Here is a 22,992-nt window from a genome sequence, read left to right on the forward strand (position 1 = left end):
TTCTAGATGTCTAGAAGGCATTAGTTTAAAATATTTTGAGTATTCTTATCAGGTTTTGGAGCACTAATTTTACCTTCAGAAGCCTTGTGTCTGAATTCACCATGAGAGGTGTGTCTGTGTGTATCTGTGCGTGTGTGTGTGTGTGCCCACGGGGGCACACACACATGCATACTGGGGCAGGAGTATTTGTCCACAAACCTAACTACCAGTTAGAGTGGTCAGACATCAGGAGAGGCAGAATCAGGCCTTGGATTTTACACCAAAAACAAAGCTCAGCAGGAATTGATGAATACATTTCATGCTGGATCTCTTGAGAGTCAGCATTGCAGGTGAAGGTTTAAAAAGTTTCAGAAGCAGTTTCAAATGGATTCCCTCAGAAAACCTTTGCAGGGTCAGTGTGGGCCCCTCATCCTATGGTGACAACAAAGGTCATGGCTTAGGCAGGATGTCCCCTAAGTATTCAGTGGGGACATCATACTGCCTTTTAAAATTCTAACGTGACCTATCTTTTTTGGGTTGTGTTCCTTTCTCTCTGTCTCTCTCTCTCTCTCACACGCACATTAGAGCCTTTAAAAAAAAAATAACATCATAGACCTGGAATCGTGTTTCTTTATTTTATAATGTTCACCAGCATTTACAGATGTTTGGGCTACAGGGCTTTTGGTAATGTCTACATTAAGCCTTTCAAGTGCACTCTGTCTACAATTATTACAATGTGAGGACCCTAAATCCCAAAGACTGTCTTCATGCCCAAGGGGAAATGGAAAATCAAAACACTTGCCAGAATAATTTAAAGAAGAAAAAGGAAAAAAAACTTGCCTTTTGGGTTTCTGAAGCAATAGTTTTCTGTGTGTGCATGTCTGTTTATTTGGAGTGAAGTCTCCCAGATAATAAAGTTCTGCAGGAGCTGAAATGTCCCGTCGGCTGGCAGTATCCATCTCAGCATTTCTCTCTCCTCACATCAAAGAAAACACATCATATTTCCAATGTACAGAAAACAGAATATAAAATATTCGTTACATATATTTGGATTTTATTAAGTTCGAATCACTCTATTCTGCTATACTTGGTTCATCTGGTAACAAACACAAAAGCCCTTTTGCTGTATTTCTTAACCCCACTTCTTTGCTTCTTTCTTTTTCCCTTTCATTCCTTCACTGAACAAGTGTGTTCAGTGCCTCCACCGTATGCCAGCCTGGTCTTCCAGGCCTCAAAACAGGAGTCAGCAAACGTTTTCAATAAAGGGCCAGGTGGCAAATATTTTAGGCTTTGTGGGTCATACAATCTGTGTTGCAGCTACTTAGTTCTGCATTTGTCGGACAAAGGCAGCCAGAGAGAACCACAGTGAATGAATGCGCTCTAGCGGTGTCTCAATAAAACTTTATTTACAAAAACAGGTGACAGGCCAGCTTGATCTGGAGGCTGTTGTTTACCAACCCAAGCTCCGTGACAGAGCAATGAACTCTATCTCAAACAGAGAAAGTTCTCTGCTCTCCTGTAGTTTATGTATTCGTGGAGGGAAACAAGAAACAAATGAACTGGTAAATGTATAAATATTGAGTGGCTGTAGTGCTAAGAAGGAATATAAGGCAGCGTGAAGGACAGAGACTGCCTGGGCAAGTGTTATTAAGACAGGGAGGGCAGGAAGGCTTCTCTATTGAAGTGACAGTTGAGCAGAGACCTAAGTGATGAGGCATTGAGCAGTGTTGCTGTCATGGAGTGGAGCAGACAGGCTAAGGGAACAGCAAGTACAAAGGTCCTGAGGCAGGAGCCTGCTTGGAGAAACAGCAAGGAGGTCATTGTAGCCAAAGTAGAGTAGGAGGAGGTTAATAGGAGTTGAGTTCTAGAGGGAACCAGAGGCCAGATCATATGGGACCTTATAGGCTATTGCAAGGACCTTGGGTTTTATTCCCCATCAGACAGGGAGCCATTTTAGCAAAGGAGTAATGTGATTGGCTTTGTGTTTTAAAAAATCACTCTGACCTGTTTCCTTAGTGTAGAGGTTACCACGTTCATCTAGATCACTCTGGCTGTGTAGAGAAGAGACTTGTCAGGGGCCAGGGTGGAAGCAAGAGACCTTGGTCAAAGTCAAATGATAAAGGACAGCAGCTTGTGCCGGGATGGGAGCAGTAGAGGTTATCAGTGATAGGATTCAGGATACATTTTGAAGGTTGAGCTTGACCAGATTTGCTAACAGACTGTTCACTGTGCGAGAAAGAAGAGTCAGGATGACTCCAGGGTTTCCATCTGAGCAAGTGGAAGAATGAAGTTACCATTGACTAAGATGGGGAAGACTCTGGAAAAAGAAGGTCTGAGGTGGAAACTAAGAGCTCAGTTTTAAATATATTAAGTTTGGGGTACTGTTCAGATGTCATAGTGGAGGCAAATAGGAAACAGTTAGATACACAAATTTGGAATTATGGGTAAAGATGTAGGGTATCAGATCACCTGAAACTTAAGTGTGTTTGGAGAAGAGTAGTGACTGAGGGCTGAGCCCCGGATCACACAATCCTCTTGCAGAGGAAACCAGGCAGGAGTGACTGTTGAGAAAGAAGGGGGACTAAGAGAAGGTGGTTCAGTGGCCAAGTGCAGCACGATTCATGAAGGAGAGAATTCTCAACTGAAACAAAGGATGCTGAGAGGTCCAGTAAGATGGAGACTGAGAATCAGCATCGGAATACTGGGGCTGTGTCAGCTCAGTGTGACTGGAATTGGGAGAGTAAGGAGAGACAGTTGAGACAGAGAGCAGAGATCCCTCTTCCAAGGGGCTTTGCTATAAAGGGATAGTTGGTCAAGTGTGCTGTGAGGTCAAGGGAGAGTGTCTGGAGATGGGAGATAAATCCTGCTGTTTCCATAGTGATAGGATGATCCATGGAAAGGGATGTTGAGAGGTGGCCATTAAATGCTTCAGTGGCTTCAGTGGGCCTTCATGGGTTGGGATTCTAGGTATAATGAGATGGGCTCCTTATCTCTTCTTATAACAATGCTGTGGCTATCTTTTCACTATAACTGAAAGAAACCTTCTATTTAAGTGTGGCTGAGTATATACAGACTGGAAATGAGAAGATCTGAACCCTGGACCTGGCTCCACCATCTGCCTTTGTTGGATCCTTGGGCACATTTCTAAGCTTCAGTTTCTTCCCTTGTAAAATGATTAATAATCGTAACTGTGTGGTCACTCTCCCAGGGTTTTTTGTTTGTCAAAATTCCCTGAAAAGGTGTTATTACTACACTGGTAAATGAAGGTAGAAGCATAATGATCATCTTCCTGGTGTTTTAAAAGTTATCGTTTAAAGACTCAAAACGGATTCAACATATGAAAGTCGAGTAATGTGATATATACCACAACTATAGAATAAATGATAAGAAATATGATCATCCCAGCAGATATAAAAATAAAGCATCAGACAAAACCCAACATCCTTTCATGATAAAAAAGACACTGAACAGACTTGGAATAGACGTGAACGTCTTCAACCTGTAGAAGGATATCTGTGGGAAACCTGTAGCTACATCATGTTTAACAGTGAGAGACTGGAAACTTTCCCCTGAGGTCAGGAGCTAGACAAGAACGTCTGCTCTCACAGCTCCTGTTCAACATTGTGCTGGAAGCACTATCTAGGGAATAAGGGAAGAAAAAAGAAAGTTAAATGCACCCAGATTGAAAAGGAATTAGTAAAATTGTCTCTATTCACTGTTTTAACTTCTATGTAGAAAGACCTAGAGAAACCCCCTCACGCACGCGCGCGCGCACACACACACACACACACACACACAACTGTTATAACTAATAAACGACTAACAGCGTTGCTGGATACAAGATCAATATACAAAAATAAGTATTTCTCTATACTAGCAATGGACCATCTGAAAATGAAATTAAGAAAAAAAAAAGTCCACTTGCAACAGCATCAAAGGAATAAAATACTTAGGAATAAAGTTAACCAAGGAAGTGCAATGTCTGTATACTGAAAACTAGAAAACAATATTGAAAGAAATACAAGGCCAAATAAATATAAAGGCATCTTGTGTTCATAGATTGGAAGAATTAATTTTGTGAGTAACTAACCTAAAACCCACTGAATTATGCATGTTAAAATGGTGAATATTATATTATGTGAATTTCACCTCAATTTTCAGAAAGTTTTTTGGGGTTCCTAGTAAAAATAACATAAGGCTGGTTTTAGGCTCCCAGGTGTCAGAAAAACACAATGGTCGTGCCTACTTTATTGGAAAGTGGCCAAGTTCTCCATGGTGGGTGACTCCCAAGTCCATACACAGTTCAGACACACAAACCCCAAGTGTCTTTCCTTTCCTGCTCTTTTCTTCCTTTTAATTTTGAAGGTAGACAGTTTAGATAAAAAATAACAAAAAAAGCTTTCATATAGGAAATACAGTGAAGTTCTGTGGTACGTGCCTATTACCCTAACGTATGTGGTCAATTTAGTCTTAAAGCCACATTATTTTTTTCTTTCCCCAAAACCTATCTAAATTTCAGGTTCTAGGAGTCATGAATCAACATGTTTTTCTATAGCCATTAGAATTGAGATTGACTTAAGGGCTTAACATCATCGCTGCTGAATGTCTGAAGGTCCACTGACCGAGTCCATAATCTATCTCACCGTTCATCAGTGAGAGTCCAATAGAATTTTCCTCAGAGTGTCTTTTTCTCACCTCTGAACATAAGATAATCCCTAAGGAAGAGCTATGCTTTTTAAAATGCCATTTTGTCCTGATTATCCAATGTGGTGTGTTCATTTAAAGTTGATACTGAATTTAGTATAATTTTTTTAGTCATTTCATAGTCAACATATCCTAAAAACTACAAATCTACAAAAATGTTGACTTCCAAAAGGTTTCTTGTACTGAAATGTCTGAGGAGGGACCACTTAAATGGAGATGACTTTTCTAAGCTCCTTCTTTCTATATTTATATGTGTGCGTGGCAGGGGACACACACACGTAGGGTACACACAGAGATGCCCTCACAAAATACTCTTCTTCCTCTGTTTGAAAGTCTTATCCTCAGTAAAGGGAGAGCAAGAGTCCTTTAAACAAGGCTGTTCTGCTCATTTTCAAGCTGTTATGCTTTTTGAAATAATTTGGTCACTGGTTCTAAATGTCTCTCAATTCCTTTAGCCCCTGTGATCTAAATTGAAATACATAATGTGGCCCTCAGTTGCGTGCCAGTTTGTGATGCTTACTGACTAAAGTGTGTTCATTGTGTCTCCAGCTTATCTGTGGTTCTCTTGAGGGAAAGGACTGTAGTTTATAGTTCTTTTGTGTGGTCAGAAGCCAGGCAAAGACTGTATTAAGCCCCTAAGTGCAGTCTTATGAATAAATCAGGCGGGTTGATAACCAGTTTTGTTTGTTTAACTCACGTGCACTCTGACCAGGTCCACTCCTCTCTGCGGTAGTGAAAGGAGAATCCAGGAGAGTGAAGGGAGCTTGCCGCATCCTGGTGGTTCCCAGGGCAGGGCTGGACTGGGATCCAGGAGCTGGCGGGGGTGGGGGGGCAGGGGGATGGCTTCTCCATCACAGTCATCCTTCCGAGCCTGGGGCAAGGCATGCTCTTTAAACTGCCTTCCAAGAAACCACTTCTGAGATCAGATGCTGGCCCTGCAGACTGTCTCTAAAAGCAATTCCTGGGAGGAGGGTGTAGATCAGTGGTAGAGTGCAGGCTTAGCATGCACAAGGTTGTAGGTTCAATCTCCCAGCACCTCCGTTTAAAAAATTTTTTTAAAACAATTCCTAAATCTGATGCTGAAACGTCTGATTTTTCCTACAGCCTCCCACCTCCTTGTTCCTAGCCAATTGTGATTGTATTTCTCACCAATTCAAGAAAGCTTTTTCTTCCCAGAAGGTCACCTTATTTTCCATTGTCCCTCCCTCATCCAAACTGTCTGGCACACTGTTGCCACGTCACTTTGCCTAAAGCAGCACCTGGCATGCGTGACCCTTCCTGTCCAAACCGCCACTGCCACCCAGTGCCCACCTTTACCCTCCACATCTCAATGTGGCGTTTCAGAGCTCATTTCTCTCCTTGGCTCTCTACTCAGTCCTGGCCCTGGCTCAGACTGTCCCACCAGCCTGTGCCTGGGGTCACCCGAATCTCACCTTTTGTCATAATTTCTGGATGCTAGATCATTCATGCAGCCCTGACCATGCCAGCTCACAGTGAGCCCTGCATCACTGCCTGTCCTCACATGTAGAGTTCCCCACCCACGCCCGAGGGACCGCTCCGCTGAGTCTATGCATGTGTGTGGAGTTCTGTCTTCCCGGCTGCACTGGAAGCTCCCTTACAGCAGAGTCCAGGATTTCTATTCCCTGTGCCCCCACGACACGATCGGCCCAGTGCCCCATCCAAGCCCGCTCTCCCTCAACTCCTGGACATGGTGATTGTGAATCTCTAGGTGATCGGGTTTCTACCTGCAGCGGGGCTACTGTCGCAGCTTCAGAGCTGAGCCCTCCCCAGTTCTGGCCGGAGTCTGCCTGTGGGCTTCTGACCGAGCTATTGGCTGTGCAGACAGGAGTAATAAGAGATGATTTCGGTGGATTTCCTGATGGTTGTACCAACAGCCCTTCGTCTGAGAGCCTGGAGCCCACTATAGCAATGGGGAGAGAGCTCCCTTCCCTGTACCAGTTCCTCTCCATTGTAATTAGAAAGCTGGCTTGTTTGAAATATATTTTCACAGGTGCAGGATTCGTGCTCGACAGGTGATTATGTTTTGATTTGTAGCATCACTTTATAAAACAAAATGGAGAGAGAGATTTCAGACCATCCAGCATATTCCGCTGCAAATGAGATATTAGTGTTAAAAATTCGTCAATGTTGCTAAATATTTACCCAATACAGGGTTTCTACCTTCTGCCAACCTGAAGCATTTTCTTGGCAAATGTGCTTCATGGAACTTTGGAAAGTCTCTCTGCGTTACTCCTCTGACTACATAAATACAACCATCTGTCTGTACTAGGTAAACAAACTGACCTCTATTCTTTTTTTTTTTTTTTACTTTTGTTTTAATTTCTTGAAATTTTTCCAAAATAATCCTGACTCTGAGGTTGATTCTTTGTTGGGAGCCAAGAAGACACAATTATAAGGCACTCCAGAAACATCTAGTACATTCCTTTTTCCCTTGTGTTATTTGAAACCCCTCTGAGAATTGTAATTTAAAAGTTCCCCACACTCTCCTTCCTCCTGAGAGGTTTGTTATGCATTTTCATGTGTCTCCTACTGTTGCAGTGTTTTATTGTTCTGCTATCAATGCTTGGTATTTTTTAAGCATCATATTTATTTCAAAGTTCGTATTTGCCCGGAGCTAAACTAGTATTCTGCCACAACTGAAAATAAGACTAGGTCACTCAGATTAAAAACAAACAAAAAAATTTCTTCTGTATAGCACAGGGAACTATATTCAATATTTTGTGATAACCTTTAATGAAAAGGAATATGAAAATTAATATATGTATGACTGGGACCATAAATTGACACATTGTAACTGACTATACTTCAATTTAAAAAAAAGACTAGGTCACTCGGTGTTGATTTAGTTCCTACTGTGTGCTTAGTTGCTAGGTTCATTTTTAAAAGAAATATTCATGTTTGAGATATTTTTAATGCATTCAAAGATGTCACTCACTGTCCTTCAGAAAGTTATTTTGAGACACTAAGTACTCATTCTAGCAATGTCTAGAACTGCTTTCTTGTGGACAACACGGAGGGTGAGCACTGAGGGACCAATATGGCTTTGGACCCAAAACAGCACTCCTTTGCTTACTAAGTCACTTTCTTGAGGCTTGACTCTGAGTGACTTTTGACTCTCTCTGAATTCAGATCTACCCTCTTCACACTGAAACTCCCCACCCCTCATCCCACACCCCGCCCTCCCCAGGAATTCAGAAGACAGTGAAGTAGAACAGTTCCCAAAGAGGAATTTCATGATCATCTTGAGCTGTCCCAGCGCTGCTGGAATGAAAGGCTCACCTGCCTGAGAGCGACGACAAATGATGAGAATGAATGTTCTAGCAGGATCCTTAAACAGCAGCCCCATTACCTCCTCACACCTCGTCCGTTCAGTCACCCTTCATCAGAAACTTGCTGCTCCTTCCCTAAACCCAAAGGGTCTTTACCGTCTCAGTTCCATTCTGCCACTCATTATCTGCAGACAGTGGAGCGCTCTCTCGCTCTCCCTTTTTACAACGATATTCAGGCATAATTTACACATCAAAAAAGAACCCGCTTCAAGTGTACAAGTCAGTGCTATGTAGGACATTTGTAGATTTGTGCGGCCATCACAATAATACAGTTTCAGAAGATTACATCAACCTGATAAGCTGCCGCACACCCACTGGATATTGTATCATCTGCAAACAGAGATCATTTTATTATTTTCCTTTTCAATTTGGTGCCTCTTTTTTTCTTTTTGTAGCCTAATTGCCCTGGATAGGACTTCTAGCACCGTGTGGAACAGATGGGGCTGGAGAAGGCACGCTTTTGTTGTTCATGAGGGAAAGCTTTCAGCCTTTCACCACTGACGATGATGTTAAGCATGGACTTCTATCTGGCCTTTTTTATGTGGTGGTAAATTCCTTCTATGCCCAAGTTATTGAGTTTTTTTCTTATCATCAATGGATGTTAACTTTTGTTAAATCTTTTTTTCTGCATCTATTGAGATGATCATATGGTGTTTTTTCATTGAAGCATAGTTGATTTACAATGTTGTATTAGTTTCAGGTGTACAGCATAGTGATTCTGTTATATGAGCTGCGCACACACACACGCACATTCTTTTTCAGATTCTTTTCCATTGGTTCCATGGTTGTAGTAATGAAAAAAAGAGCAACACACTAATTCTCCATCACTTGATGGAATAGACTATAGCTCTTCCAGGCAGCAGAATGGTCTATGTGGCCTTTAAAAAGAAGATAAATTTGTATGTTTTGGGGGGAAAGGAGAAATGAAAAATGAAAAAGATTTAGGTCTCCAGTGTGACCTCATTAAAAACACACGTGCAATCCCCATGGTGGTGTATTGTCTGTAAAACCTGGGTGAGTAGCCAGTGCTTAAAACTGTCCACTGTGGGCATTATCTGTAGGTGTTAGGATCCTGGGTGGCTTTCTTTTGCCTGCATTTTGTATTTTTACAATGTTTAACTTTTTAACAAAAAGCATATATTATTTATGTAAGCCAGAAAGATGCAGCGAAGATACTTTTGCAGTTAAATTAAAAATTAAAATGAAATCACATATCCCCCGTCTGTGATCACGTGGTCCGTTAAGGACTTCACTGAGTCAGGAATTAGAGACAAATGGAGAGGGTAGGGTTGCCCCAAGCGGCCCATGTGGTCCCACACAAGTCAGAAGGGAGTAGATGCTTCAGACTTGGGATTCCCTCACTCTATTTATGATCTGAACGCTTCCAAGATGAGCAGCTCACTGTTTTAAGACAGCTGGCTTCCTGTGGAATAGCTTTTGTGTCTGGTGATTGTATCACATTACGTTACGCTACGTTGCACTGCATTTTGTTACGTCATGTTACAATGTATGGTGTATACGTCTCATTTTTGCCAGAAGGTGCCCTCCGTGAGGACAGTGACCTTATTTGCACCTGTATCCCCAACTCCTAAAACAGTGCTCATTAGCACAAAGCACCTCTGGAATATTTAAGGACATAAACTGTTAGGAAGTTTACGAAAACCAAACTCTCTCCCGTTGTTTTGACTCTAACTGTGCTCCCTGTCGCCATAAAGCCACATGTAACGTTTTTTTCCACAAGGCAGCCCCTCAGATGTCTGATGCAGCAACCAGGACCCCCTCATGCTTCTTTTTTCTTTTGCCAAAACATTAATTAGACACTTCAGACCAATGCAGCAACCATGAGGAGTACGGACCTGTTGTATGTACGTTTCTCTGTTCCTAGTTTATTGCTTGCCTCTCCCACCAGGACTCATGTTTCCTAGGAGCGGGGCCAGGTCTGTTACATTCTGTGTGCTATCCCCAGGACCTAACGGAGCACCAGCCACATCGCGGTTCTGAAATTGGTTGAATGCCCATTTGGATGCACTGGTAGAAACCGAACTGACTGGCTTTACTGAGTCATAGACTATTCAGTGTGATCGGAGACCTCCATCTCAAAACATGGAGCTCTGTATTGTCTGCAAGGATCGAGGATGAGAAACGTCTGTCTGAAATCTGTAGATTGTCCACCTGCCCTTGTGTATTCTGAACCTGCCTTTTCTCACTTTCTCCCCCAGGAAACTTCTGCAAGATCATCTTTGCTTCCTCATCTCCTGAAGTTCCTTTCCTCCTTTCCCCATTTCAAGACACATTTAGCAACTCAGTTCAGGATCTTCTTCAAACATCCTTAACTTGGTGCCTTCCTCTTTTACCTTTATTTCTTCGTTCTCACTGAGTATCTTTTCCTGGGGATTAAGCTCTTAATCAGGCTAACCTCAGTCTTTTTTGTCACTTTTTCTTCTAATAAGAGTAGTTGTCATCCTGTTTTTATTTTGACCCTAACTTTTCTTTTCTTGAAGACCTGTGAGCTATTTTTTTTTTTTTTTTTTTTTTTTTTTTTTTTGGTGAGGGGGTACATTTTAATCTTTCGCTTCTCCTTTTGAAAGATACTTCGACCTCATGGTTAAAATAAAAATTCTCCAGGGCTAACCACCTTTCCTCCAGCCTCTGTGTTTGGCGGTCCATGTCTGGAGAACTTGGGTAGACATTCCCTGTCTCTTATAAAGTCATCCTCCCTTTCACATTCATCCTTAAGACTGGGAGACATCTGGCTGGACTGGGGCGATGCCATTCAGTGATTTACAAATCACCTCTCAAACTGAGATATGAAGTATTCGGGTAAAGCTAATAGAAGCCTGGTCTCTGGAAGGAACTTAGCTGGGAACTGGCTTGAGGGAGAGGCGTGTGCCTCAGCAGGGCTGGGCTCATAGCCGCACTGCACCTAGGACTCGCCTTCCCTCTGATGAACCAGAAGTCCTACCACACCAGGGACTTTGATCTCAGCCCCAGGGGCTTTCTGGGTTTTCTAGGCCAGGCTGGCCCGCCTTGCCTGGGTGCTGACTCCTGCCACCGTCACCCAGTAGCTTTCCTCCTCTGTGTCCCATTTCCCGTTGTCTCCTTCAGCTCTTCTGAGACCAGCTCTCCAGCCAGCGTAGCAGGTAGACTGCCCTCACTGTTGCCTCAGGAGTCTGCTGGCACAAAGGCAAAGCAACTGAAGTCTTCGGAACCCAAAACCAGCTCTTGGAAAAAGGAAGCGTCCTGCTTGCTAGTAATGATCCCTTTTAGGAAAATCAGCAGGCGCCGAGAGAGCACCCCTTCCCCTGTGCTCATGGCGCTTTAGTGCAAAGGGCTTTAGGGAAGCAAATTATTGTTTAATAAGCACACTTGCATTACGCCTCCTATTTGACTATGAATAATTAACCAGTTAAATATTAAGAAATTAACTGAGTGAAATAGATTAAAAACAAATGCATAAATGTCTTCTATATTCATCCCCTCCCTTCGCAAAGGTCCACGCCGAGAGCTGCGGCACTAATTATAAAGGTGATGACATAGCAGTAATCACCTTCTGCGGAGCGCCTGCTCCATGTCAGCCTCTATGCAGGGTCCTTTGTTTATTTCTCACCAACCCGTTCAGCCATCCTGCAGGGGAGGGTTATTCATGCCAGTTTACAGGTGAGAACACTAATCATCCAGAAAGGAAACTTGGCCAAGGTCGTTCTGCTGGTTCCTGGCAGGGCCAGGATGAGACGAGGTTGACCATCATGAAACACCAGCTCCAAGCCTCTTGTGTTCCACCGTTCTGCTGCTCCGTACTTGAGACACGGATTTTGTCAAGTGCACATTTCGGGATGGTCTGTCTGTGGAAAGCAATTCAGAAACATACTAAGTGGAAAACATGGTCAAGAATGTGATTGTCCCCCTCCTCTGCCTCTGGCCTCCTCAGTCCTCCTCTCTGTCCCATTTCACGTCCTCTTTCCCCTTAGATGCCTGTGAAGGAATAATTTGATGATTGCAAACTACAGCTAGTTTCAAAGATTAATTATAGTCTATATGTCTTTACCAGGCTAATTTCTGAGTGCTCACGCTACCACTGAAAGGTGTTACGTAGCTCAGAAATATTGTGACAGTGGCACAATTAATAACACGAACTTTCTCGTGAGTTGGTCAAAAATTTGGCTCACTTCTTGTAAATCTAGACTTAATGTGATTTATTCTCAGAAATGATACAGGAAAATACCAGCCCAAGATCCAGAATTTGGGAAGTCCTCTTAATGCCCCTCAAATGCTTTAGTCTTTTCTTTAAAGCATCTTTTAAAATTTAAAATCAGACCAGCGAGTGCTTCTCATCAGGAGGGTTTGTAAGAGTGCAGGAAACTAGCAGGTGCCTGTGTGTTGCAGCAGGAACTCAGGGGTGATGTTGTCACCCGGGTTTAACAAGAGTCATCAAGTTCCTGCAGCTGTACATTCAACATCAAAATCATGTCCTTTAAATTCTGAGAACCCAGGGTAGATCTTACTGTTTCTAACACTTTAACACAGTGTCCCCTTCTAGAAACAGTCCCCAAATTAAAGAATGGGAGTGATAGTATGTTTTAAACATATCCATTTTATGTTTATTGAATTCATTCATATTCATTGAATATGTTTCATTTTAAATGAATCTTGGAAATGCGTGGTGTCCATTGTTCCAAAAGGTGCCAAGGAGAAAGATAGGATGGGGATGCACGTAACACAGAGAGCCAAGAGATCACGTCCATCTTTCTGCCCCAAAAAGAAAACTGGAAAATAGTAAAAGAAGGAAATAAGCAGGGACCAGACACCATTCTCAGCTTTGTGAGAACCAGAAATCGTGTGGATCTGGAGCAAGTGTGCAGCCCAGGTCTTAAGACGCCCTTGCCTTTCCAGTTTGAAGGTTTATTTTTGTATTTGTTAGTGCCCAGTGCTTGCCTTCCTGCCATAAGCCCATGGGGTCACTGTGTTATCTGATGCCTGTGTTGTCCCACCTGTAAAAACCTGAATCGAAAGCTGCTTCTCGAATTGATTCTATTCATCTTTACCCACATGGTGCACATTTTATCCATTGGGGGTGACCCTCACTGAGAGGAGGGGACAGCAATGAACTAAAACGCTACAGCGTTGCAGTGAATTAGATTAGTTAGTGTTCCAATCAGAGATCCTCCCACCCTGGGAGGAGGGGGGATGTGTGAGACCAGAAAACACACACACAGCAACTGGGAGTCCCCTTCTCAGGCCAGTTTAAGCTCAGATTGGACATATGCCTGGCTTTTCAGCGTAAAGGAACAAGATTTCGTTATGATTTTTGGTAACCCTGTTTGTACAGATTTCTAGTGGTTATTTGCATGTTTCAGTTTTACCAGCCTAAGTTCCACTAAGAAAAACAGATTTTTTAAAAATCTTACTGAGAGAGATACTTTGTATTTTTCAGTAGCTGCTGTTTTTCCCAAAGCTCTCCATCAATGGATATGAATGCACTGTGTTTACTATTAGTTTTCAAACTCTAGGTTCCTCTGCTGTAGTTACAGAATGAGGATGTTTTGGGGCTTTTGTCAAGTTGGGGGCCACCTTGGAGGTTTTGGCTGTGACCTCCTTGTTTTGAGCCCATATCTGCCTAAGCATCAAGTCTGACTTGGACTCTGTGTTGACGGTCCAGGGGTGGGTTGACAGCTAGATGGTACTTTCTAGTCCAATCAGGGAAGGAGTGCATTTCTCCTACCGAATCTTACTCAGGGGCTGGGGCTCTGCCCTCGAGGTACAAGCCTGCAGGAGTGTTTTTCTCTCACCAGATGCAGCACTCCAGCTAGCTACCAGCATTAAAAGGATACGTACGCATCGTAATAAAAATTACCGTCTTCTGTTGTTGGTGGCGTTTATCTGATAAGAGTGTCACAACACGAATAATGTATGTGAAAGAACTGAAATGCTGAGTGATTCTTCTGATATGGAAACTGAAAATAAAATCACGCTCTGATCTGCAGCAGCCCCTGCCACGCATAAAAATCGACTCTGGCATTTTACATTTCCATCCCCAAATGACGGAATTCATCCAGCGTTTTGTTTTGAAAGGAGTAAATTTCTAAGCACAAAGAATCCTGGAGTTAACTGGTCTTTGCCAGGCCTGTGGAGGTGGACACCCAACAGCAGACCTCTGAGCTGGCGGGGGATGTGGAAACACCGCTGAGAGGGAAGTAATTTAATCTCTCTCAATCCTGGCAATAGTCGTATGTGTTTGGTAGGACAAGCAGAATTTATGGTCGCCATCATTTTACAGGCGGAAAAAGAGAATCCCAGGGAGGTTAAATGAATTCCCATTATTTCATCCATTGTGCTAGGCCTTCGAGGGCTTGCAAGAGAGTTGTAAGACACAATCCTGGGGGAGGCTATAGCTCAGTGGTAGAGCGCATGCTTAGTTAGCATGCATGAGGTCCTGGGTTCAATCCCCAGTCCCTCCATTAAGATAAAAAGATAACTAAATCTAATTATCTTCCCCCACCAAAAATTTTTTAAATAAATTAAATACATATTTTTAAAAGACATGATCCCTTCCCTCAGAGAGGTTATAATCTAGTAGAGGCTAAAAATGTTATAATCTGGTAATGGTAGGCAGCATGTGAATGTTAAAGAAGTGGCCTACATCGTGGGTAAGGGAGAGCGGTGCATGGAGACAGCTCTGGTCAGTGACTTGACTCGGAGCGAGGCCAGAGTGAGGAAGAACGAATTGGTGAGTGAAGCTGGAATAACAGGAAAGGAAAACCTCAGGCAGGACAGGAAGGAGAGCCATCAGGCTTGGAGGTGGACGTATAGGAAAGTCACAGACAGTGACACTGCAGTGTTCCTTGTTGGCGCCATCTGACAGGGCAGCCTGGATGTTTGGAGTGGGGTCCCTGGAAGTCGCGTGGCACGGTGACTATTTCAGATTAAACACTTCTGTGGCGGTGACCCGGGTAGATGGAAGTGGGGAAGCAGTAGCCAGGGAGAGAGACCGGGGAGCTCTTTTTCTCTTCCCTGAATTTTATGGGAAAGGTAAAATAGAGTTTACATTTTTTTTCTAGTTTAATCTATTTGCAAACTAAATAGACTTTGCAGGTCTTCATAACTGTGCATTTTTGAACTCTAAGATTAGATTTCAGGTGAAAATTCAATTCTTGTCTCTTCTCTCTCTTGATAACAAAGAGCCACGATGTATAGTGAACAGACGCCATGAGCCTCTGGCCATTTGTCCTGAGACAGGCTGAGGCAGGTGACCTCAGAGCCAGTGGGCAGCTACGCAGGGGGCGAGGGGTCTGCAGAGTGAGGCTCTACTCACCTCGAAGCTGTGGATTTTTAAGACTCATGGTCCGTCTTGCTGTTCAGTAGACAAGAAAACGGGAACTGGTCCACGTGCCCCGTGGCCTTCTGAAGAACTGGTCTATGGAGGAGAGAGAACAAGTTGGATGGTTAATGAAAGGCAGTATTCTGTTCCTTTATCATTTAACCATCTTTCCTTTCTTTTGAGAGAGAAGTGAGTGTGTTTACTATAAAGAGAGTTGGTGTGTTAAGTTTATCTGCGAAATAAGAAGATACTCTGAAATATGTCCCTCGGGTAACCAGACCTCTGCTTAGGGAGGTAGGACCAGTGAGGACCTGGGCTCAAAACTGAGGACCTCTCAGTGCTGGGGAAGAGGGGATGACTTCATTCCTAAGTGACAAGAAAATCAGAAAGGAAGAAAGGCAGATAGATCAAAGCAGTGGCAGGCGAGTTTATAAGATCAGAAGGTAGCAACCTAGACTTTGGTGTAATTGGCTTTAAGCATTATCTTTCTCTTCCTGTCTTACCTGTGGTCCAGGGAGTGGGTAAAGGACAGCCGAGCAGGGGGGAAAGAAGAGCCAAGCAGTGATGAAGGGATGGTTGAGGTGTGGCGTGGGGGGAGCAGTGGATGCGGTGATGCAGGATGGATGTCCTAGCGATGAGAGCGCATTGCTTCCCTGTGAAGAAAATAATCTGAGGCAAACTAAGTGAAATTTTAGCAGTTATGAAAAATGTTACCATTTGCTTCCATGTTAAATCACCACCAGAAACAGGGTACAAATTAAACACTTTTTTAAAACCAAATCTTCCCTCATTGACTGCTGTTAGGTTGGGTTTGGAAGTGGAAGGGGTCAAGAAATAGGGTTCAGAACCGATTTATAAATTCCAAGTCAGTTTCCTGGTAATCAGGAATTGATTCAGTTTCCTACGACAGTCATATAGTGAATGCAAATACCTTCCAGGAGAAGGGGCTGGAGAAGAATCCTGGACGGGAATGGACAGCCATCTCGGCCGCTGTCTCTCTCTCTCTCACAGCTGAGTGAGAGTGATGTCAGAAAGCACACGACACCCCGCATGTTGAGCTGAAGTTGTGCTCTTAATTCTGTGTTATAAAAGTGCCAGCGCTCTCTCTATTTCATACACGTAATTTGTTTTTTCACTTCTCCATGAATGGCATTTTTATGAAGACCAAAATGATGTGTGAGACTTATTGGGAACATACTGATAGGAGTTTCTAGTAAAATAAATAACCCCTCCAGTAATGATGCTTCCTATTAAAAGCGCTTTGTGCCTTCCTTCAGAAAGACCCTGTGAATTGGGTGGAATCGAGTCCAAGAGAAGCAGTCCCCTTTGGACAGCATTTTCCGTAGTTCGTTTACTACGGGGTTGTCCTGTTACTTAGGAGCTTAAATGAAATGAAAATGGGACGGCCTTGTAGATCTTTGTGAGGTATAAAGGACTGACGGGGATAGCCATGGAACCAAGAATTGGTAAAATTAGGAAAAGAAATCATGAAAGTGGGTTTCTAATTCTTTTTAAAAAAAAATCCCTTTCGTTTCTTATTCAGCTCTTGTTCGTTCCTTACACCTTCTGTGCCTCATTACGGCGGCTTGTGCAACCGCTTGATGTGCTGCTGACTTTAAGCACTCTGAGCGTTACAGTGTTGTTTGTTTTCCCCTCCCTTTAGGAGATGACCTGGCTTCCCCCACTCTCTGCTGTTCAAGCACCTGGCAAAGTGGAACAAAGCAAATTTCCATTTCCAAATAAGGTGAGATCCTCCACCACTCAGGATAAATATACTTTTAAAAAATTTTTTTTATTTTTTTAATTGAAGTATAGTCATTTTACAATGTGTCAATTACTGGTGTATAGCATAATGTTTCAGTCATATATATATATATATATATATATATATATATATATACACATACATATATTCCTTTTCATATTCTTTTTCACTATAGGCCATTACAAGGTAGTGAATATAGTTCCCTGTGCTGTACAGTAGGACCTTGCTGTTTATAGGGTGAATATACCTAACTCACACACAGATTTTTAGCAGACAGTGGGTTTTCCCTTGATTGTCTTTCCTCTGTAAATACTCCTGCCAGAGGCATGTGGATCTGATTTTCAACAATTTGCAAGCATATATCTATTCATCAGAGGGAGAAAATCCAGCTTGCAGTCTTACTTACTTCCATACTTCCTGCAAAATATGATGAATATTATCATCGTCATTTTTTCTAAAAACACTCGTGAAATTGAAATGCATCTTGCAATCATTTTATACATTCTGTGTGATTGTATGTCTTGTTTTTTCTTGAAAAGCTGTTATTAAATTAATGGTGTATCTTAAAATCAGTGTCTTAGAATTGAGAACATGAAGTATATAATTTCTCGGTTATCTTTTATAAAGCTTAAAATATTTTCTAAGACTTTAAAAAAAAGATTTCCATATTTTCTAAGAACAAGCACACAAAAAAATCAAGTGTAAGCTATAGTTAAATTATACATAAGTCTAGTAAGTTTTGACTTTTAACATACAACCAACACACAATTACATACTCATTATAAAGAAAAATTATGCAAATAGAAGAGGCAAAATATGGAAGTTTCTAGCACTCTTGTGATTCTCCTGGGCCCACCTGGATAATCCAGGATAATCTCCCATCTCAAAATAGTTCATCACATCTGCAAAGTCCCTTTTGCCATGAGAGGTAACAAATTCACAGGGTCTGGGAATTAAGATACAGACATCTTCGGGGGAGCCCTTATTCTGCCTACTGCAAAGACATCATTAATCCTCACACATAGGACATGTCTTTTAACCTGTATTTCACTAATTAGTATTCTCACAGCTGGAGGTGTGCCGTTCATTAATCAGATTATTAAGGTTTGAGGTTATCACAATTTCTAGTGTGTAGGAGCTAGAATTGTTTATGGAATTTGCAGGGCAAAATCTCCAAAATGACTAATAAATAATGAAATTAAGCCCTTATTAAGATTAAAGGGGCAATGTGACCTCACAAGGAAACTCGATTTAAATGTCCTTTCTGAGTTACCAGTACCACTAAATTAATTAGGTACATACATACTTCCGAGAATTTCCCCAATTTCTCTGGGTATTTGAAGGACATAATATATGATAAAGTCAATTGATACGGAACCTGGACATTTTTTTCTATTCTCTGAAGACTTAATTTGGAGCCACGACTCCCTAGATAAACACTACCGGATGTGTCTGCCTTATTCTTCAAATCACAAAAGTTTGGCAATTTTCACAAAAATTTGGTAAAGAAAAAAAGGCATGTCATTATCAGGAATTTCAACCAAAAAGAAAGTATGAATTTGCTTTTGCCCTTTTCCTTTCATTTCTGTAGCAGTCTCATAAGTTTTGAAAGGCAAATAAAGAACTCAACATTATAGAACTTTCTCCATCCTCTGCAGGCGTATTTGCAAATCTAATGCCATTCCACAAACATTTCGTGTTGTGCATGCTAAATCTGCCTGGATCAGACCTGGTTTGAAACTATTCTTGCTGATCAGTTTTTTGTTGTTTTTTTTTTTTTAACTGAAGTGCAGTCAATTATAGTAGTGTCAATTTCTGGTGTACAGCACAACGTCCCAGTCATGCATATACATACATATATTCATTTGCTGAACAGTTTTTAATGCATTAGGCAGAAGAATTCTAGCATCATTACAGAAATGATATTGCCTTTTTCTTTATATACTACAAGAAGAATGAAAGCCAGCGAGTGTGAAGGAAAATACTTTCAAGTTGGAAAGTTTATGGTCTGTCTCCCTCTTTGGGTTCCTAGCATGCCTCAAACATGACCTCAAAATGTTTGGGCTAAAGCTTCATGTTTATTTCATTACCTCAAAGGAAACATTTAAATTAATTTTAATTTACATGATTTCCCTTGTTCTAAGCTTTACAGAAAAGAATGAAAAGAAAGAGATTGGGGACCAAGCCAAATCAAGTGGTTGATTCTTTTTCCTGTAATAATTAGCTTTATGTGGGGATCTGAAAATCAAAGAAGGTATATTTCCATTTCCTGCCCTTTGTAATTCTAATGATGGACTGACACACAAGAAAGAAAAAGTCTGAGTCCAGTAGTCCCCAAATGGTTCCAAAAAGCCGTCTCTAAGTACTGCCCTCACAGTATACGTACCACCTGCCATCAGCAACCTGGCTTAAAAACAACTCTTTTTTTTTTTTTGATCTAAGGTGCATTTTTTTTTTAACATTTTAAGGTCTCTAAAATCAGGATTTGCTTTACAGTTGATAGCATTTTACAAATAATTGGCAGTAGCTGTCTTCCATAGTAGCCCATGAAGTAATGCAGCCTTATCCAGTTTTGTTACATTTGATGAAACTTAGTATTTATTATAGTGCTTCCTTGAAGGGCTTTCTCAGATACCAGTGTGCTTCATTATTTCTGTCTTCAGCCAAATGATTTGTACAAACTCTACTTTCCAGCTAAACACCAATTTTAAAGAAGTTTGGGGATCCCCGGGTACCCGGCAATGGTTTAGGTGTTGGGAATTCAGGATTTAAAGATGGAGAAGAATAAATTCCCATCTAGATCTTCTTCTAAGTGATAGGAGGTGGCTCTCCCCTTTGTGCATGTGACTGTCAGAATGCCACACACTTGATGAGTGACGGGGCAAACTAAAAGCAGGAGAGTAACCTGAGAAATGTCCTGTTGGGGGGTTACAGGCAACTTTTCAAAAAATATTTTCCTGTTTTCCTGAATTTTCTTAATGAATAGACATGACGTTTTGATGTGGTTTAGATAGCAAACGCTACTTGATAAAGTGAAGCCATCCTTGGGTCAAGACAATAATAATAGTAGCATTCTTTGTATGGTATTTCTTATCTAATCTGATACTTTAAATATGTACAGTTTACATCGTGTCATTTGCACCTCAACAAAACTGGGTCTGTTTTTGTTTTGTTTTGTTTTTTTAAAGGAGTCATGGTCTGTTTTATTTTTTTTAAATAAAATATAGTTGAAAAGACAATTCCTGTAATAGAGGTTTGACACAGTGCAGGCAAAACATAAAGCAAATAAGTCCTCCTGAGATTCAGGAATATTTCAAAGATCAAGGAACCCTGGGGCATCTTTGGGTTGTGCCTTGAAGGTAGAATGAATTTTGCGGGGCAGAAAACAGAAGATGGCAAGACACGCCTCCCGAGGAGAAGAAGGGACGACTGCGAAGGCTTGGAGCAGTCCTGCACAGCAGTCTCCCTTTCAGCCGTTGGTTGTAATAATTTGTACCCGGCCCGGCTCTGGCTCAGTGAAGGAGGAAGGATGGGCACCCTCTGTGAGGCCCCCGGGGGTCTGCAGCCGGCTGGGCAGAGCAGTATTCCTGCCAGAAGCAGCAGCCATAGGCCCTGTCGTTGGCCAGCTGAGAACTGATCAGGTTGTGGACAGCACCCTGTGGGCCTCATAAGGGGCTCAGACCTTCCATCAGCAGACGGGCGACACGCTGGCCAAAAGTCAGTCGGAACGATCATCGGGCATCATCAGTACCCACAGAGTGGCACAGCCTAGGAACACGGGCTAGAGTCAGTGATTCTGAGCTACGTTTGTTGTTAGTGCACCACTGAGAAGACGTCAGCTAGAAACATGAGATGACATATGAGGGACAAAGTCTTTATTTTATTTTGCCCCTCCGAATGTCTCCTTCTGTCCAGAAGGGCCAACATCTATGATTTTTTTTAACCAGTTACTTTAACCATTTTCTGCCTCTCTTTACTCCCCACCCAATAAAAGTCATCATCATTAATTACACAGATGTCCTGGCTGAATGCTGAAGCTCGCTGTCTATGAAGCACGAGTCCTTGCAGTGTGTAACTGTGATCCGCCTTCTCTGCAGGCTCCCCTTCGGTTGTCTGCTCGAGAGTCTATGGTCACTGGTCACCGTCTGGGTTTCAGGATGTCTGAAGTGCATCAAGAAGTAAAACCATCTATGCCCTGATAACATCAGCAAACAGTTTCACAAAAATTCTTGCTGTTGTTTTTTCTTTCTTCTAAGAATGAACTTAACATTGAAAACTGTCTCAGTGACCATTCTTGTCTATTTGATGGTGAGCAAGTCTTCACCTGTCTAGTACCAGATACCTCCAAAATGCTGAAATCTCCAGACGGCTCAGAGAAGTCAACTACATAGGACTCAAAGTATTTTTCACATGTCAAAGCTAACACTAAGCTGTGTTCAGATACAAACTCTTAATTAATTAGAAGCAATGAGAAACATACCAGTCCATCTGGGGGATTTAACAGTGAATGTCTTCTTCATAACAGCCACTATACAAAACAGGCCAGAATCATTTCTGAGGATTATATCTTAGTCTGCCATCTCAAGAACCATATTTCATCTTAATACACTATTTCCAAAAACTGAATCTCAGGTTGAGAGTTGAGTTTGTTTTTTCTTCAGATGAATGGCTCATTTTTATACGCTTTAATATTAAAGGCATCTGTGTATGCCTCAGGCTGCTTAATACAGTGGGACCCCCTTCCCGTCCCAATTTTCCTACCTAGCCTCTACCCACCAGTCTGGGTAAAAGTAAAATAATAAAAATACGTATGTAGTATTACTATTTTAAATAATAAAAAAGCCATAAAAATAGAAGTTAGTTTCATTTCACTGGATTTTTGTTCCACACACTAAAATTGGAAAGGAGTTTCACCAGACTTAATGCACTGGTATCTATTTTCTTACATTCTTACCATCTCAATTAATTCATTCTTCTATAACTCTCCTTTGTATTTCACATTAAATAGGAACTTTGTAAGGAAAGATGATGTGAATTCCCAAGACAAAATGTAGCCTTTCACTTTAGTGGAAGTGAAATCAGGTTTGTTCACTACTTACCTGATCAGAAACTAAACTCAAATACTATATAGTGCAGGCTTTCTGCCATTTCAGATAAGTGGAAATCTGTGATGATCTTTCCATCCACTAACGTGAGATTGACAACTGGTGTTCAGCACCGTGTCCCTGATGGAGTGGTCACCAGCCTTGTCTTCAGAAAGGTGGTAAGAGTGAGGGTAGCTTCAATGGGAAGTGGATGAGATTAAAAGTCAATAATACAGTAGGCCCTAAACATAAGAACTAAAACCATAAACTTCATAGAAGAAACAGTGATAAATCTTTCTGACCTTGGATTTGGCAATGAATTCAGATATGACACCAAAAGCATGAGCAACAAAAGAAAAATTAGGTAAACTGGACTTCATCAAAATTGAAAACTTTGGTGCATTAAAGGACATTATCAGTAAGGTGAAAAGTCAACTGACAGAATAGGAGGAAATATCTGCAAATCATATATCTGATAAGGGTCTGGTATCCAGAATATATAAAGAACTCTTTTAACTCAACAAAAAAAGGACAAACGACCCAATTTGAAAAATGGACCAGGGAAAAGTGGGGGCAAGGGATAAATTAGGAGTTTGGGATTGATACACATTTCTATATATAAAACAGATAAACAACAAGGACCTACTGTATAGCGCAGGGAACTATATTTGATTTCTTGTAATGAGCTGTAATAGAAGAGAATCTGAAAAAAATATATATGTATGTGTATGGATAACTGAGTCATTTTGCTATACACATGAAACTAACATTGTAAATCAGCTACACTTAAATAAA

General features: G+C 41.6%; 1 protein-coding gene across 6 annotated transcripts in view; it reads left to right on the forward strand.

Annotated features, from left to right (window-relative positions):
• The window catches only part of AFF3 (AF4/FMR2 family member 3), a 434,554-nt gene that overhangs the window by 274,036 nt on the left and 137,526 nt on the right, over positions 1-22,992 (forward strand). For all 6 annotated transcript variants that reach the window (XM_032469729.1, XM_032469731.1, XM_032469732.1 and 3 more), the window contains one exon: positions 17,012-17,092. In XM_032469729.1, the coding sequence (XP_032325620.1) occupies positions 17,012-17,092 (81 nt within the window). The remainder of the gene's footprint in view (positions 1-17,011; positions 17,093-22,992) is intronic.

This window comes from Camelus ferus, chromosome 28 (genome assembly GCF_009834535.1).
Source record: "Camelus ferus isolate YT-003-E chromosome 28, BCGSAC_Cfer_1.0, whole genome shotgun sequence".
Lineage (NCBI taxonomy): Eukaryota > Metazoa > Chordata > Mammalia > Artiodactyla > Camelidae > Camelus > Camelus ferus.